The sequence below is a fragment of the Morchella importuna genome (genome assembly GCF_003444635.1).
Source record: "Morchella importuna strain M04M26 chromosome Unknown Morimp01GS033, whole genome shotgun sequence".
NCBI lineage: Eukaryota > Fungi > Ascomycota > Pezizomycetes > Pezizales > Morchellaceae > Morchella > Morchella importuna.
In genome coordinates, this window is record NW_025763430.1 from 516,394 (window position 1) to 534,484 (window position 18,091).

Genomic DNA, 18,091 nt, shown 5'->3' on the forward strand with positions numbered 1-18,091 from the left:
GTTCTTGGCTCGTTGCCAATTTTATACGGTGATTAATTAAGCCTAGGTACAATATCATACCAACAAAATTAAAATGCCGGAAAGGTTAGTGTAATTGGATACATCAACATGATAATCTAGATCTACCAACGTTTAATACAAGCACGATATTAGTATATTTAACGTATATTAGCGTTAGGGTTAACATGGCGCTAAAGTCACGGTCTGTCACTCTATCCCTTTCTGTTTTTGCGGTTATCCTAGCGTAGGTTCACTGTGGGTACTAGTACGAACGAAGGGATATGTTCGTTAATTTTGTTTCCTGTTGCCAGTTTACGTATTTATTGCCGGATGAGGTCAATCCCTTAATACCCCTTTTGGCCAGCCTGGAAAGCACCTCATCCTTGCAGCTCAACGGTCGATGACAAGTGCAAGCTTTTGAATCAACGCCTCACGATATATATATCCAGCACACAAATCCGGAGTTCCAAGTTTTTTGCAAACAGGATACAGCGCAATTATCACCTTGAGTAGGGATCCCATTCTTATCAACCACAATCCAAGACAGACACGCGTGGAACTACAGACATAGTCTTCAGGCCGAACAGCTATTTATCCGCACCCTTGACTGCGCGATCTGCTTTATTGGTGTTTAAGTAAGGTCAAGAGAACCTAAACGCGCGAGCTAAAACATACTGGTAGTTTTTGTTAGGTGAGTTTTCGAGTAGATGTTAACGTTCAAGTCGACCCCCTTCCGATCAAAGCTAATTGGGGGTTATCATAGTGTAGCGGCTTCTTCAAACCCTTCTCTTCTACCTCCTAGAAGCTGCTATACCACGTTCATTTTGAGGTTATTAAGCCCAAGGGAAGAGAATAATGCCTATGCCGATTGTCGGCCGGCTCCATTTGTAACAATTCCCGTCTTTGTGTGCTTATCTGGAAGTTTTACTTCCCCAACCACCTAAAACAACTACTATCATCCTGCTTGCGCGAGTCGCACACTCAATATCCTTGAATTTGAGAGTTATGTAATACTAATACCCTCTTCGTGGGATCCTAGGCTGGAGTACGTTGCCCTGATATTTTCTTTTCAATTTCTCATATTTGAGAAAGTAATACGAGTTATTACCTTAGCCCTCCGTGAGAAACCCTTCAAACCCGAGCTTCAATTACCCCCGTTTAGAATTGACACTGACTCAAACGATATCACCAGCATCGCCTCTGATAAACTTCTTTTATGCAAAATCACGATCCCTGTTTAATTCACTCTCACCAACCCGGTACACAACCGTCTCTCATACAAAAGTGGAAAAAGATATAGTCGCTCGTGTTCGAGAGGCAGATGGGTTCATAGAATTATGCGAGATTTGGGATCAAGGCAATTGGAGGATAGAAGAACACATCGTTCAAACAGGGGATGGTTACTTGTTGGGCTTGCATAGACTCGTAAAAAAGTCAACAGCAGAAGAGCGGAATAGAAACCGCGGGAAAGAGGGAAACGGGGGAAAGAAGGTTGTTTATTTGCATCATGGTAAGTCGAATCGTCTCTAAAACCTAAAAGGAGACATACTGATCTTTTGAAAAAAATAAACAGGATTATTGATGAATAGTGAGGTGTGGGTGGCTTCTTTGGAGAAGGAAAGGTGTCTGCCTTTTGTACTTGCTGAGAAGGGTTTTGATGTTTGGGTAAATTTCAACTGCCTGGATCGATACAACTCGAAAAGTATTGTGGCTGACCTTGGTATTCATAGTGTGGAAATAACCGAGGCAACAAATATTCAAAGAAATCCATTCACCACCCTTCTACCTCCACAAAATTTTGGAATTTCAGCATGGATGAGTTTGCGTTTCATGATATCCCTGACTCCATAAATTACATTCTCGAGACTACAAAACAAAAAAGCTTAAGTTACATCGGGTTCTCGCAGGGAACAGCACAGGCATTTGCAACTCTAAGCATCCACCCAGCATTGAACAAAAAAGTGGATGTGTTTATTGCGCTAGCTCCTGCTATGAGTCCCGCAGGCTTGCATAACCCTATCGTGGATGCATTGATGAAGACAAGTCCCAATATCATGTTCCTTTTCTTCGGCCGCAAAAGCATTCTCCCTTCAACGACGTTCTGGCAAAGCATTCTCTGTGAGCCGCCAATACTTTCAACGTATACATAAGCTAACAAGCCTCCTGCAGATCCCCCGATCTTTGTCCGAGTGATTGATTTTTTTCTGATATTCCTATTCAACTGGCGTGGAAATAATATCTCCCTTGATCAAAAGATTGCGGCATACTCGAAACTATATTCTTACGCATCAGTCAAAACTGTAGTGCACTGGTTCCAGATCATACGTAACAGGTCTTTCCAAATGTACGACGATGATATCCTGTCTCCTATAATGGCGTTCTCAGGGAAGAATTTCTACAAAGTTGCGAAATTCCCTACCAGGAATATCACCACACCTATCGTCCTTGTTTACGGAGGAAGTGATAGTTTGGTTGATATCAATGTTATGCTAAAGGAGCTCCCCGGACACACTGTTGCAAAAGAAATTGAACACTATGAGCACCTTGACTTTCTTTGGGCACGGGATGTGGACAAGCTCGTATTCCCGCATGTCTTAGAGGCACTCGAACTGTATTCTTCAGGTGGGGAAGGGAAAAAACTCAATGGATCGGCAAGCTTAAGGGGTAGGTGCCTTACTGCCCACCACAAGACCTACAGCTTACCCTCTTATTCCGAAGATGAGCATACGGATACTAAGGACAGCGCTCTTCATTTCGATTCAAATCCGTCTCGTCCCAGTTCATCAGGCTCCGCAACCATGAAAATCGCAGACCACTCAATGCAACATGAGATGGATGGGCTTTATTCATCAATTAAGATCCCTCGTGGAGACAAAAAAAGATCCGGTAGTGTGTCAAGTACATTTTCCACTTCGTCATTAGGAGAAGCAGGTATGTCACCGACAAGTAGTCGAAGTCTTATTGGTCCAGGAGGAATTACATTAGGTACCGGAAAACCGACGGCGGGCGTTTCAACGGGATTGTCGATAGATGAAAGTGGGGAATAAGAGAAGAGATATGAGTGGACGGGCTTAGAAGCGCGAATTGACGAAGCCGTCTAGTTGAGATGTTAATATTAGGGACCGCGCGTGATCCATCACGCACACAAAGTGTTAAAGAGTGTATCAATGGAGTATTATTCTGTTCGTGAAATTTTTCCTTTTGTTTCTGACTGGCGTAGCCATATTTTCTTCTATATTTCTATTTTTACTGGCCGGTGTAATTATATGGGAATCCTCTGATGCCAGCATTTCTGGTTTTATTATAAGGCACAATACTATAATATATGGATCCAGGTCATATTGTGGACCAAGGTCTAAACTGTTTGTTCAAATTGTAAATTGACAGGACTAGGAAAAGTCGCTTTTACAACCGGATAGAATAAGATTAGGAAAACCAGACTAGTATTTCTGCGACCAGAGAACTCATTGCGCTTGAATTTTGCCATTCTGCAAACATGCGATACGGGCTCCTCTTTGAAGGCCGCAACTTGTTCATTGTCTGCCAGAAATGTTTTGTGAATCTTGCAGTAACAGAAATGTTTTATATTTTAGTTCAAAATATTATTTAAACAAATTAGCACAACCAGGATAGATGGCCGAGTGGTTATGGCGCTAGCTTCAGGTGCTAGTGGGGCAACCCGCGTGAGTTCGATCCTCACTCTATTCATGATTCTTTTTTTGTTTCCCTGTAGTTGGAACTTCCCTTTGAAGTGCATTAACTATCCGACCGGCCCTAGTCAGAAGTCGGTTTTTCTGGGTCTGCGGGAGGAGTGGAGACTCAGAGAGATGTATTAAGTGTGGTATTCTGGCCCATTCGAGAATGATTATATGACGGGCACTTTGCTATGTCGAATGATGCCTAATGCCGTAGAGGGGAAATACTGAGGAGTATGAAGCCAAAAATTGTCTTGATAATTACTGTAGCAGAGACCACTGCAGCTGGCCTCCCTTGGGCTACCCGCCTCGATATAACCACTTAGATGAAAGGTAAAGGTACAAAGCGATCGTACTTGATCTTACCACGCGGGCTGGAAAGATAGACTTGTGTTGCTCTTGTATTATCGCTATTTATGAGAACCCCCTAGGCCTTCTGGTCTATCTTGGGATGCCAATCGACCTACTCTCTTTATTACCGGCTTGCTTATATCGCTATCGCAATCGAGATATCTGTTGCAATAACTCCAAATTCGTGGACACGTAGATAGCTCTTTCTTTTATAGTATCTATGGTGTTTACTGAATGGACTGACCTATTGGCTCGGTCCGGGCAGATAGCGTTCGCGATTTTCAAATAGAGTTGTGGTAGTACCTGCATGTAGCTATTAGTTGCCAGTTTTTATACAGTGCGCATATATAGAAGCCCTATATAGCGGAAAGTCATGTAGAACATACGTGCATGGAGTTGCACTAGTAGCGAAGTCTCGCCTTGCAATTGGACGATGCAGCGAGTGATATGGCGTGATGTGCAGCAAAAACCAGCTGTTTCTACAACTATACTTATGACAGGTAATAAGTGACGGAACGCCCTGGAATACAGTTATACCTGCTCTGTATGTTGGTGGCGTTCTACCCAACAGGCATCACTGGGTTTCAGGCCATTCCATCATTTATTGCCTGGGTATAGCTTTGAGAGACTACTAAATGATTTTCTAACATATCTCATCAAATCTCTAAAAACAGCCAGTTAGTACTATTATTTTGTATTTATCAAAGGAACTTCTCTACGCCGCCGAATCTGGTGTTATAACACCAATAAAGTTTTAATTAATCAACCGTTGTCAAAGACATTGTCCTTTCTCTCTCCAATGGCTGTTCCAACCTAGGTATATTTGATCTACTGCATATGCACTATTGGCGTCACTGGTAGCAACAAAGGTTACGCCACGACTGGGTGATGCAGGGCTCTGCTTCACCCATTCTGACTTCTGCCACATGACGAACAGCGCCAAATAATCATAGCGGCCCAAGACTAGACAGAGGCAGATTTGAATACTAAATTGAAAAGTTATGAAAATCTATTGACCCTAGTAAGTAGTTATAAGTACCTCGATGAGAAGGAGATAGGCGGGGTGGAGTTTGACGTGAACTAAATTGGTTTGCATCAATTCTCTATGCCGCATCGTGGGGCACCGTGATAGCTGTAGCGGACACTGCGGAGGACACATCAAAAACACATTGTAAAGCTATGGTACCACACACGTGCACCCTTCTAAAGCAGAAAACCCTCTCCTAAAAACTACACCGACAAGTCCACTCAGAAAATTCAGTTATATCCATAGTTGTCCGTCGGCTGGGCTACCGAGTGATAATGTGTGATTACAATTTTGCAACCTTTGGAGTACTATATTTAGTCCCCCGCTCTCTGGGTAACCGATAACGATTGCTGGGCACTCAGGTCTATTCCCTCTTACTACATTCAATATGGCGAGGGTTTCAAACGAGCCCGGGCTTCACTTCTCGGTACGACGAATAAATGGCCTTCAAATACACTCTGCTAGCCTGGAAAAGTTGGATAACACAGGGTCGGTAATTCTCTGGGTTAATTTGTTAAAAGTTTCCAGAACATTGAGAGAAAAAGAACAGTATTCAATTTAAAAGAACAATCAAGTCAAGGTATAATAAGTCCCTGGCACCTTTGAAGCTCTTATCATACCACTGATATGAAATACCTAGAAAACCCCAAACCCCAACCGGAACCCAATAAGAGAAAATTAACAAGGAAAAGGACCCAATAGAAAAGGACCGTGATTAAACATGTAGTAGGCCAATAAAAAAAGATCAACTTTATTCCTTCTCGACAACCTCAATCCCCTCCTCAATATAGGTAGGAGGCGCCTCCTCCTCATGATGCTCATCGACGTAGGCCTTCAACATCCCCCTACCCTCTTCGTTTTGCTCATCCTCAATCCTTCCGCCGTTCTTATAAGCTTTGGCGAATCTCCAAAGCTTCATGATAAACTGTCCAACAATTACACCCATGATAGACACACTTACACCGGCCATGATACCGATGATGATAGGCATCAAGACATGGCCAATAAGTGCAGACCAGAAGTGGCCGCCTTGGCGGTGTTCATGGTGGTGGTGGTGGCGGTGCGGTCCATGACGGCCCGGGCCGCCCCTGTGAGGACCATCATGGGGAAGATTAGGCGGGGCCTCTCCACCCTTCTTTCCACTGTGGCAACCACCCTTCTTCGAATTCTTTCCGTGGATAATACCGAGGCTCTCAAGCTTGTGTTTCATATCAGATATAACGCAGTCGATACCCTGGCATGAGACCTCCTCATCATGCATATCCGCCTGGTGGCCAGGTCCAAGGACAATAGGGCTGATATAGCTGCTAACAATTTCTAGCGCACCGGTCTTGATATCCTCAGATACCAGGACTTCCATATCAGGGATATAGTCGTTGTGGACACCGTCGACAGCGGTAACACGGAGCTTGACTCGGACATCTTTCTTGTCGGGCACCTCTGGATTTATAGTTCCGGTAACGAGAAGGTCATAGCCGAGCTTAAGAGGACGGAAGGGATGCGAAATGGTAAATACATCTTCGGCAGAGGCAGATGCGGGCACCTGAAGGGCCGAGAGTCCGAATAGTGGGGTGAAAGGAACTATCCGCTTGTTGTTGATTACGAGAGAGTTTGGGCTGTCGGCGGGAATTGAGATGTCAAATAACTAATCATGCAAATCAGTAACCGAGCTAGGATTATGTGAGACTTAGGTGGTCTTACAAGCTCGCTTTCAAGGCCCTTTGTGAATGGAACACCTTCCTCGTCTGATACATCTTTATGCCATGTGCATCCGATACATGGCAAAGCGACAGCTATATGGGTTCCTTTGACGACGGCACTCTTGGGGGTGTCGCTCAAGACGGCAACCTCAGCCTCATTTGTGTTGAAAAGTGGGGAGAGCTCGAGATCGAGTGGCGGGGGAAGAAGGAATGCAGCGCTCAACGCTGGAAGACCTATGAGCGCAGCAAGAGGGATGGTAGAAACACGCATGTTTGATTGATTGATTCTTAAAGTCGATAACAGTAAAAGACGTGGTTAAATGATTTTTTGGATTATGTTTGTAGGTTATCTGTTAGTTGTAAGGCAAGCTCAGCTCGAAGAATAGAATGGGAGAAAGAAAAGGTGGGCGGCGATAACAGCATATTATATCCCAGCGATAAAGGGAGCTGCTCATGACTGAAACGGGCGCAGCAGAAGACTTACGCAACCACCAATCACAACGCGCTAGCCAACCTACGTAACCGTCCTGGAAAATCGGAGATTTCGGCGGAAGCGTGAATTGCCGTGGTGCGATTCTGGAAAGCGATCCGAATCCGAACCCCTGTCTAGGGTATTTTACGGTACATACTCTATATACGATATAACCGTCTCCCGCTTTGAAGCTACCGCCAAAACTCGAAAAATTGGCTATCTCCGGCCAGGGATTATCACTCGAGTGATTGGTTGAATGGCATTGATCTGCATCAGAAGTTTCCCATACAAGTAATTTTGATCTCTGGAAGCTAGCCAATTTTTCGAGTTATGGCGGTACATGGAGTAAGGAAACAGGCCCAGGGTTGTGGGTTTCTTTTATTGGACTTCACTCTCTCCAAACCCTATCCGCGCGGCATAAACACGCGTCGTTACTCTAATCTTTATCCAAACCTCCTGTCCTGCCTGCAGTGCAGCCGTCTAAGGCCTGAGACAGTCTTACATACCGCCCTTCCTTTCGGTAGAGCAGTCATGAAGGTACATATCTTCTGCTTTGGGATGTTTAGTAGCACCACAAGGTGTAACAACTATCATTACTACTTACATATTGGCTATAACCGTTCGTGATCATCATGATAGTGGTAAAAAGGGTATCATTTAACTACCTTCTTCCCCTACTAACAAGTAGAATAAAAATAAAAATACCCCACCATACTAACGTAGGTGATACATGAGAATAAAAGAGAGGAGATCGCTCGCTGAGTGGGTATTTTTGGCGACGGCAGGCAAGAAAGAAAAAAAATTACATGTAGTCTGTCAAAAACCAAAATTCGACAAACAAACAAAAAATGATGGTAATAATAAAAACAAGAAAAGAGATGTAACTCATGAAGAAGAAAACCATGCAGCCGTCAGTTTATATCCAGCCCCGTCTGTACCGCCGTATCATCCCACAAACATAAAAACATTCATACACTCCATGCCATGAAAACCCTTTACCTGGTTAAATTCAACGCTCCCCTTACCAATATGCACCAAAAGCAATTGAACCCCATTTACAAAAAATTGACTGAATGACGCTTTGACCCTCTCCTATCGCTATCGTCATCGCCCATCTGACTTAGAGCGGCCATGGTATTACTACGACTGTTGGCGTTCCTATCTAATCTCATCCCTTTCCAGCCCTCGAGCTCCCGCTCAAGTCTAAGGCTCTTTTCTCGCTCCTCGCGTGCTTCACGTTCTGCCCGGCGAGCAATCAATTGATGCTCCGAATGTGCTGCCTCTAACTCTTCGATCGTCTTGAGGAGGCGCTCAAGCTTTTCTTTACCCTTTGTGACCTCCTCCTCGAGTTGTATGGCGGCCTTATCTCGCCTCTCAATCTGAGTTTGGAGGTCTCGGACGGTACGGTCAACGTTACGAACCGAGCGCTCGCTCTTATTTCGTTCTTTCTCTTGTTCATCAAGCAACTTTTCAAGCTGATATGCCCCAAAAACGTAAATTAGAAAGTTACAATAAAAATAAAATTGAAAGGATAACGTACCTCTTGAACACGCCCATGCAAAAACCTGACATCATGAGATGTGGTCGAATAGCTTTTGGTTTCCAGGTCTACCAATTTCAGCTGCAGGTCCTTCACCTGCTTTTCCAAGGATGCCCTCTCCTTGTGCAAGCTGACATTGGTTTCCCTCTCCGCTGCGATATCGCGCTGTGTCTCGACTGCCAAGGCCTCAGCCCTCCGCATCTTCTCGACCGCCGCCGCCGCGACATCTTCTTGCTGCTGCAGAGCTCCTTTGAGATCAAGCAACTCTCGATCCATACCAGCTGCGTTGCGCATTGATGGACTCTCTCCGTTGGCGAGATCTTCAAGCCTTTGATTAGCTTGAGCCAGTCTCTGTTCGATACTACGTTTCTCCTTTTGGAGCGCCTCTCGTTCTGAATTAACCTCATCAACGTTGGTGCGGAGGCTCCGGACCTGAGCGAGTAATGAGACCACACGACCTTGAGCTTCATTGTGTGCAGCAACAGCGTCATCATGGGATTGTGAAAGATCCTGAAGCTTGATTTCAAGACGAGACTTCTCTTTGGCCCATGTAGAGCTATTGAGAACTTCGTCATCCCACTTGGCACGTAGATCTTCAACCTCTTCACGAAGACGTCTATTCTCCCCCCTAACCTGGAGGATATTCTCACGCTCAATCTCCAATTCGCCATTAAGAGTGGAAAGTTCGGTTTGGTATTTCTTCCTTGTCTGTTCCATCGAGCTCTCCTTGTCTTCGAGATCAATTTCACGCCTACTGCGGTAGTCATCGAGCTCGTTCTGCAGCCTCTTCTTGGCTTGAAGGGCAGCAGTCAAATCTGCAGAAAGATCCTCAACCTAAAAAAAAAAAAAAGTAGTTTAGAAACCCACATTCTTGGAATTCGGCGCTAAAATTGGTGGAATTACCTTTTCGTCATAGTGCTGGTTTTGTCTTTGTAAGTCCTCTATTAGTGATTCCATCTGCTTCCTTTCGGCCAACACCGTTGCTGCATTCTCTTCCGTTTCCTTTGCTTGACTTTTTGCAGCTGCCTCGGCTCTTGATGCCCTAAGTACTAAGATTTCTGCTTGCTCCAGCTTGTTGAAGTACTCATTGCTGCGCAGCTTGTAAAGATTCAAGCTTGCTCCAAGGTCCGCGACCTTCGAGGACTCGGCGTCCAGGCGAATTTGCAGGTCCGCAAATTCATTTAATAGCTGGGCTCGACTAACCTTATCTTGCTGCTGCATTGCGAGTGCTTCATCCAGCTCCGTCTGGGTCTCTCTGAGATCTGTCTCTATTGCAGCCTTGGCGGCCTTGATCTTTTCAAACTGATCCTTTGCTCGTCCAAGATCTGAGACAGTCTCGTTATATACCATTACTAGATTGCGCCGGGATTGCTCCTGCTGGCTGATGAAGTCATACAACTCTTCATGGCTCTTAGCTTGGATATCCTTTAGGCTAAGTTCAATTGAGTTCATTGAAGCCTCAAGCGCAGAATTCTTTTGGTCAGATTCATCAAGCAAGTCGTGCAGGCGGTTATTCTCACGCTCCAGCTTTAATGCTCGCTTAGCCGATGGACTCGCTTCTAGCTCACCCTCCTTTGCATTTGCTCGATCAATTTGGGCTTGAAGATGCTTGTTCTGCATTTCCGCAATCTGTAGCTGGTTTTGAACTTCTTCAAGCTCCGAGGCCAGGTCCATCCTTCGTTGAAAGCTAATGGTATCCATAGTCTTATCTGTCTTTTCAGAATCGAATTGATCTTGTCCAAAGAGGTTCCGTCTGGTAGGCGTTGTCTGGTTGGAATACTGTTTGGAATTGAGTGCTCTGCTAAACGGCCGAGAAGATCCGTTTGCGGGGGCGTTATTCTGATCCATCTCGTCGAGCAGGGCTCTCTTAGAAGACGTATGCATATTATCTATCTCTGCCACTTCGTCTTGGTGCCGCTTCCTTAGCTCCTCAAGATCCTTCTCAGCACGTATACGTCTCTCGTTTGAAAGCCTTAGGGCCTGGTTTGCCTCATCTAGCTTTGTGGCCAAGTTGAAAGACTGGACGATACTCTTCCTGCCAGATTCCCAGTTTTTAGGTTGTATACCTTCAGGGTCGAAAACCTTCTGGAGAACAAGTAGTTGTTGACGGCAATCCTCGAGCTCGGAGTTGGCAGTCGCGAGAGCACTTTGAATGTGCTTGGTATTTACTTGTGCCTGTGCCTTGACTTGTCTCTCCATCTCCAGGGTTCTATTTGCCTCCGCAAGCTGCAGCTGTAGGCTAGATGTTGTCTTCTCAGCATTCCGGGTCGTTTTGTGTTCGCGTGCAACTTCATGATTCAAATCTTCCAAATTCAGAGATAGCTTCTCTTTCTGCTTTTCGAGAGCACGCATCTGGATTTGCGCATCTTCGAATTGCTTCCGATATTTTCTCGCCTCTTCGTCAGCCTTCGTCCTGTCAGCAGTCAAGGCAACAATCTTGTCTCGATACTGCTCGCTCGCCCTAGCGTTTGCCTTGCTAATCTCGAGGTTCTTTTGTTGTATCTTATTTTGCAAGGCGCGGTTATCATTTTCTGATGCCATAAGACGATTCTTCACTGCGTTGGTTTCCGAATCCATCCGCTTTCTCGACTGCTCGTAGGACTGACGTGCTCCATCTTGCTCACTGACAACTCGGGTAAGTCTAGCAACTTCTGAAGCCAATCTTGCGCGTTCTGATTCTGCGATAGAAAGGGCCTCCTCTTTTGCCTTCAAATCTTTGTCTAACCTGGCCTCCTTCTCTTTGGCTTGCCTTGCCAAACTTTTCTCAATCTCTGATTCCGCTTGTAATCTCGCGTTGTCAGATTCAGCAAGTCTGTCGCGAAGAGTCTTCAGATCCGCTTGAAAGTTGCGTTTTTCCTTCTCGGACTGAGATCGAGCTTCAAGGGCACGACGAAGGGTATCTTGCTGTGCATAAAGCTCTTTCTCAATCGTAAATTTCGCAGTAGTAATAGCGTCATGGTCACGTTTTAGGTTGGCGAATTTATGTTCGCTTAGTAGAGCAATATCGGCTCGGGATTGCCTCTCCTTATCTAGCTCGGCTTGGATTGCCGCTAACTCCTCTTGTAATTCCTTGATCTGCTCGTCGAGAAGCCTACGACCCTGCCCCGTCTTAGCATCTTCGGTGATTTTTGCATCAAGCAGTCTTCTAGCGTCTGCTGCCTCTTTCTCGAGTCTTGCACATTGATGCTTCAGTGTCTCAACTTCCGAGTGGGCACTGCGGAGACGTGCTAGAATATCGTCGTGCTTCGAGTTGAGATGACGCTTTTCATCGTCAAAAGCAGTACGCTCAAGTTCTAGTTTCTTGAGATCCGCATGCAGTAAGGATAGTTCGCTTTCCTTTCGACGAATAAGATCCTCGTATCCGTTCGAAGTAGTTGATAGGTCACTCAGCTGGTCTCGGAGTGTCCTGTTCTCGTCAATAAGTTCACGTATCTGCTTTTGACTAGTTTCAAGACTAAAGTTCTACTTGGGAGTTAGTTATGACATAATCTACTAATGCATGGACTGGAACATACCGTCTGGGCAAGCTTTTCATCTAGATCGTGATCCGACTTCTTGAGAGCTTCTTCATACTCCTGTAACTTGCGTTCCTTCAAGTTGAGATGACTCTTCAATACATGGATTTCTTGTTCGAGCTTATCTTCGGCATCTCCCCTCTCGGCTCTTGCTGCCTCCGCTGCCTCGAGCTCGCGATCCAAAAACTCGATTTTTGCAGCCAATTCTCTCTTTTCATCCTCCAGGCGAGCAACCAAATCACCCGCTTGCTCCAACTCTTTTCTCCAGAGCTCTGCTTGCTCATCTGTCTTCTTTTTCGCACTCATTAACTCATCTATCTGGTCCTCTAATAGGTCCTGATCTTCAAGAGCACCCGCAAGCTTTTCACTCAATTCAGCTTCCCTTTGCCTCATCCTCTCAAAAATTTCTTCCTTATCAAGTGCGAGGGCTCTTTCGCTTTCCAGAGTTTTTTGGACACGTTGAAGCTCTGTATCAGTTTTCCTCCTCTCTTCTTCAAGTTTCTGCCGATTCTCTGCCTCCGCTTGCATCAGGGCCTCCATTTTCTGTATCATTTCGTCTCTTTTCTTAACCTCATTCGAAGAATGAGATGCGCCCAAAAGCGGTTTCATCTTCATAAAGAGCTTCCACCAAGGACTCTCACAAAGATCTAAATATACTTGGAGATTCCTTTGAATTATCATGGTAGCCTCGGCACGGTAAAGCCGTTTCCTTGCGATTCTGCGTTGAAGATAGCCCCTTGCGATACTTTGAAAACGTGTGATAATCTCTCTAACTAAGGTGTCGCGCTTTTCTTCAAGCTCGGCCAAGACCCCGGCTCGGAAGAAGACCTTTGTTAAACCCACGCGGTAAAGTTGGGTATCAAGGTCTAGCTGCTGAAGCATAAGTTGACACGCCCTTTGACCTTCAAGATAGCCTTTTGGTATTTTGGGGGTGAGAACTTCGTACCGTTGCCTGAATTCGGCAAATGGCAATCTGTTCGGGAATCCAGTCCTTGCAATTCGAATACCTTCCAACACACCATTACATCGAAGCTGATCTAGTACCAATGGTGCGTTTAGTTTTTTGGGCCGCTTTTGGTGATTAGGGATGATACATCTGACGAAGTGGGGATGTGTGGAGTTAAGCTGAGCCATGAGACTTGTTAATTGCTCCTTGTGTCTTTGTGCTACCGTTCTGAAAAGTCCTTTCTTGACCCTGCTCTTAGCAACAGTTCCATTTTCGTTTGCATCTTCGGCGTAGTCGGCAAACAATGAGGCTATATATTTGTCGTGAGAAGCAGCAAGAAGCTTTGTAATGTTGTCGTTCAAAGGATCTTTGTTTTTGTCTAACCAGCCCTCTGTCGAGTACTCTACCTCGGCAGCGTAGTGGGTAAGCATGAATCCTTGCTTGAGAAGAGAACGTTTGTATTTTGGTGTCTTTTTATCCCAGAGAAAATGAAGCTTTTCGGTAAATGATTTGTCACTTGCTTTTGGCATGACACAATCTTCGTCGAGACACGAGAAAATACCAATAGGCTAAAGGCTCAATATTAGTACTTGTATGTGAAATACAACTTGCAGAGAAACCTACATTAGGTAATTCGATGAGGTCGATAGTCGGTTGAAGATCGTGCCCGAAATCAATAAATTTCCATTCAATTTTTTCCCTTTCATACTCTTCCTGCTCTAGCACAAACATGTGGTGATTGAAAAATTGTTGCAATTTTTCGTTTGTATAATTAATGCAGAGTTGCTCAAAACTGTTAACCTATATGCAAAAGATGATCATCAGTGTTAACGCTCTGTCCAAGAACAGTATCTCGATTACCTCAAAAATCTCGAACCCAGCAATATCCAAGACTCCAATAAACCCGTCTCCTTCGCCGCGAGTATCAAGTTTACTATTGACCATTTCGACCAATTTCCCAAACCCTCTTTCGTATAAGGCTTTTGCTAAGGCATCTAGACTCTGTTTTACTTGTTCCGCTGTTCTTGATTGATTGACCCATTCTCTACCAGCCTTAACGCGGGGTCTAAGTAATCCTTTTACAAACCCATCCACTGGTATACCCAAAACATGAGACACCCTTTCAGCTTGACCACGGTCCGGTAGTCGTGCATCTTCGCCGCCTCTGCGTTCTGGAACGACTTCAATGTTGCCGATATGTAAAACGGCAGCGATGACACGAAGAATGGACACTTGCTCCTCAGTACCAAAGCCCATAACATGGAATGCCTCCATTAAAGACCGGAACTCTTCAAGATCGTTCACGCCTGCGATAGTATCATTACTGTTTTTGATATAGTTCCACGCTTTGACATTCTCGTCGTCGAGGAGATACATTTCTTTCATCTGGCTACTGGCTCCCCTCAGTAGCTGATAAAAGACATGATAATTTCTTTCATCCCCACCCTGGTGGACGACTCGACTTTTCTCCAAGAGGTACCAATCGATGAAAGCGCCGGCTATCTGACCAGAACGGGTGAATTCGATACGTATAAATTTTCCGAAACGAGATGAATTATTATTGCGAACAGTTTGGGCGTTGCCAAAAGCCTCAAGGATAGGATTTGCCCGTAAAATTTGAAGCTCTAGAGTACCGAGTTGCTTCGACGAAGAGCTTTCGCTGGCAACAGCAGCAAGATATTGAATAACCTTCTTTGTATTCTCAGTTTTACCCGCTCCGGATTCACCACTATATGAAAAGTTATCAGTATGTTTGGCCTGGGTGGGGTCTGCGAAGCGAAAGTACGCACGTGACTAAAATACTCTGATTCTCCTTCTCTTCCAGCATATTCCGGAATGCGACGTCCGTAATTGCAAAAATATGAGGTTTTGTTTCCTCTCTTGAGCGATTTTTGTATAGGGAAATGTAGTCATTGTTGTATATTGGTAATGCGCAGTAAGGGTTTACTGTTACCAAAAACAAGCCTGAATAGGTCTACAGAAATAACAACCGTCAATCAGCAAGATCTCATGCACAGACATACTAAGAGCTTACATAGATTAGATCCGCCTGGTAACGTAAGTGAAGATTGTGAACTACAGAAGCTTCGTTAAGATGTGTGAGCTCCGCCATGTCATCAGCTTTATCAAACTTAGCCGGGTTCACTTTATCGACATTATCAGAATGAACATTTCGTTCCTATTAGACTTAAAATTAGTAGCTGCTAGGACGTAATTTAGGCTTGAAACTAGATCCGAGTCATAGTTCAACTTGTAAGGTCTCCATCCGTCCTAGCGCAAGGGAGTACACACCGTTCCGTCATCACATCGCACAGTAAGCATTCCATCTTCATCAAGAACAACTTCTCCCTTCACAAATGCCCTCTCAGGATCCCTAACCCATACCCATCGTCTTCCAGAGAAGTCACTATTCTCTCCTGCTATACCTCCTGCTAAGCTCGAGGTGCTGTTTCTCCTATCATCCGCAGACTTGATAAACCCTGGAGCAAATGTTCCTGGTGAAGCTTTCGAAACTGAGTTGTTACTTCTACTCTGCCAGCTGTTTACAACCAGTGCAGAGCTAGGCCGAGAAGGCGCGGGGGCGGAAGTGGGCGTAGGTGCTGGCGTGAAAGTCAATGCCGCTGTCAGAGCAGATACTGATTGCCGGTGACCTCTAATGCCTGGCGTTGGCGAGGTAACAACATCTGGCGGAGGAGGAGGTGGAGGAAATATCGTATTGGACGGTGATGAGGAAGTCTTCTTGTGTACTCCTGAAACAGGGCGACGCTGTTGCCATGATAATCGAGGTACATTATTCGAAGATCCTGAGGGTGATGAATACCCCGTTGGATTGAAGCCGGACATGATGGCCCGGGACGAGTGAGCCGGAACAATTCGCGAGGAATATAGTTGAGGATAAGCAAGAAAGATGAGAAGATTGATTGTGAGGGTTATTAGTAGCAGTAAAGGTAACTACAAGGTGGCCGTGTCCACAGAGACAGGTAAGGATGGCGGAGGGGCAGCGCACTGAACTAAGGAAGCGTCTTTAGGAAGTCATGTCCCCTGCAGGAGCAATCAGAGCCTCACGATCAAAACACAACAATATTCCAATTCAGTGCTAGCGTGGTCCTCGTTAAGCGGTAACTGCACACGGTACTGCAGTTACACAACGCTTCCCCGCTTTGGGCTTTAATTAGTCTTTACCTTAGCAGAACTTATATAATCAGCTTCGAAAGCACCGGTCTTTCCTCTCTTCAACGTCAAACTATCATTCATCCGATCAACAGATAGTGTGTGCAAAAGGTGAAAGGAGGCGGGGGAAGAGGAACCAAAGGCATGAAAGGGGAAAGATCGAAAAGAGAAGACTTCAGCTTTTAAAACGCAGGGACTATTTCGCCAATAACACCAATAACCTATCAGGAAGTAATTTTAAAGCAGATATAAAATCGGGTCATAAATCCCCGCATGGAATTCACTTACATCACTGTCAGCCGCAGCATATTTGGATTGTCCATCACTTTCTGCTAGTTCTGGGTTCTACCTGTGTTCCCTTGCCCTAGTGACTGAAACAACACGGGCCACATCTCTCGCCGCTATCCTAGTCATCAACCCTTCCTTCCCTCACCATTCTCCCTCTTGTCGTCACACTCACTTCCAGGCATCACACCTTCTCTAACATTTCTGGATATCATCATTAGCTTTGTTTTCGCATCCCGTCCGCGATGACGAACTACCCTCCGACACCAGCGTTTGGTGGCTTTCCACTTCCTGCTCCGAGGGGTCCACCTAGCCTAAATCAGGACCTGCGGAAATTGAGCATCAACAGTGCTGGCAGTAATAGTACTGCATTGCCTTCACCGGCGATTCAATCGCCAATATATATGCCTAAGTGGACCAATATTAACAGCGCGTCTCGACAGCTACCCTCTAATATCCCATCCATCGCTTCCAGCTCTACTCAGAAGATAATGCACGCGCCCCCATCGGGACTGAGTAAACAAAATAACCGGAGCGACGACAGCTTACTTGAAGATAGAGAGGAAGGGGAACTTTCGGATGCGGAAGATATTGAGGGGCAACATTCTAAAAAGCGCAATAATCGTTCTGAAAGCAGTCAACGAGATCGAGGTGTTGAAAATCAGCAAGGCAAGAATTTTGTTTCGCACGGTACATCCGTACAAATCACGAAGAAAATAAAAAAACCAAATGCTAAAAGAAAATATAGGTATGAGAATCAACAGTGAAACCTCAAATAATTTACCAATATCCCGTTCGCAGACGTGGTAAGAACCTAGGTCAGGCGGGGTTTTTCCAGGGACGTCGTGCTAACTTGTTCTGTATAAACTACAGGAACGAACCTTATCGCAGGGAAGCTGCGTCACATACATCACAAGGTTGGCCCGCAAGTCAAAAAAGACCCTTTGACAATTCCTTTACTACACCATCTAAAGCTCTAGAAGGTGATCAACGCGATAAAAGATTCAATCCACATAGTCAACCAAAAGGTACGGGAGATAGAACAGGTTTGATGCATTTATTTTGTGGCTCATTCTCTCGCTTCCTTGAGGTTTGAGAAGTTTGGAGGGAAAGAGTCGCTTTACGGCCATTGAGCTGAAGCTTTGGTTTGTACTGACATTTTCTTTGGTTAGGAAATTTCCGTGCTTCAGGATCAGGGGCGATGTCATCATCTCCGTCTGGGCCTAACAATTTCTCAACTTCGTTTCATGTGGCCTCGAAAGGAATGCTTGTAGGTGGTAGCCCCACGCATCCTTCTACTTCCCATCCCCCATTGGAGCCGCCAAGGACTTTGACGGAACTGCGCAGTGGAGCTCAGCGGGCCGTATTGAATATGCTTCCCCTTAGAGT

At 45.2% G+C, this 18,091-nt stretch overlaps 4 protein-coding genes across 4 annotated transcripts; 2 read left to right on the forward strand and 2 right to left on the reverse strand.

Annotated features, from left to right (window-relative positions):
• Positions 1 to 73: 73 nt before the first annotated feature.
• LAJ45_09053 (uncharacterized protein) lies at positions 74 to 3,047 on the forward strand (the record flags this gene model as incomplete). The annotated part of the gene is made up of 11 exons (XM_046118599.1): positions 74 to 84; positions 198 to 202; positions 682 to 691; positions 764 to 887; positions 1,040 to 1,049; positions 1,114 to 1,119; positions 1,193 to 1,510; positions 1,574 to 1,665; positions 1,731 to 2,118; positions 2,170 to 2,664; positions 2,719 to 3,047. 11 exons carry the CDS (start codon positions 74 to 76, stop codon positions 3,045 to 3,047), a joined length of 1,788 nt encoding a protein of 595 aa, XP_045968276.1.
• A 2,777-nt stretch (positions 3,048 to 5,824) lies between these two features.
• Positions 5,825 to 7,044, reverse strand: LAJ45_09054 (uncharacterized protein; the record flags this gene model as incomplete). Its single annotated transcript, XM_046118600.1, has 2 exons — positions 5,825 to 6,718; positions 6,775 to 7,044. The coding sequence occupies 2 exons, from the start codon at positions 7,042 to 7,044 to the stop codon at positions 5,825 to 5,827; spliced, it is 1,164 nt and encodes a 387-aa protein (XP_045968277.1).
• Positions 7,045 to 8,300: 1,256 nt separating this feature from the next.
• On the reverse strand, positions 8,301 to 16,090 carry LAJ45_09055 (uncharacterized protein; the record flags this gene model as incomplete). Its single annotated transcript, XM_046118601.1, has 9 exons — positions 8,301 to 8,720; positions 8,786 to 9,619; positions 9,689 to 12,247; positions 12,301 to 13,815; positions 13,871 to 14,047; positions 14,108 to 14,975; positions 15,037 to 15,221; positions 15,282 to 15,425; positions 15,539 to 16,090. 9 exons carry the CDS (start codon positions 16,088 to 16,090, stop codon positions 8,301 to 8,303), a joined length of 7,254 nt encoding a protein of 2,417 aa, XP_045968278.1.
• An 857-nt stretch (positions 16,091 to 16,947) lies between these two features.
• LAJ45_09056 (uncharacterized protein) lies at positions 16,948 to 18,088 on the forward strand (the record flags this gene model as incomplete). Its single annotated transcript, XM_046118602.1, has 7 exons — positions 16,948 to 17,195; positions 17,262 to 17,392; positions 17,451 to 17,508; positions 17,576 to 17,619; positions 17,686 to 17,730; positions 17,875 to 17,972; positions 18,050 to 18,088. 7 exons carry the CDS (start codon positions 16,948 to 16,950, stop codon positions 18,086 to 18,088), a joined length of 663 nt encoding a protein of 220 aa, XP_045968279.1.
• Positions 18,089 to 18,091: the final 3 nt, after the last annotated feature.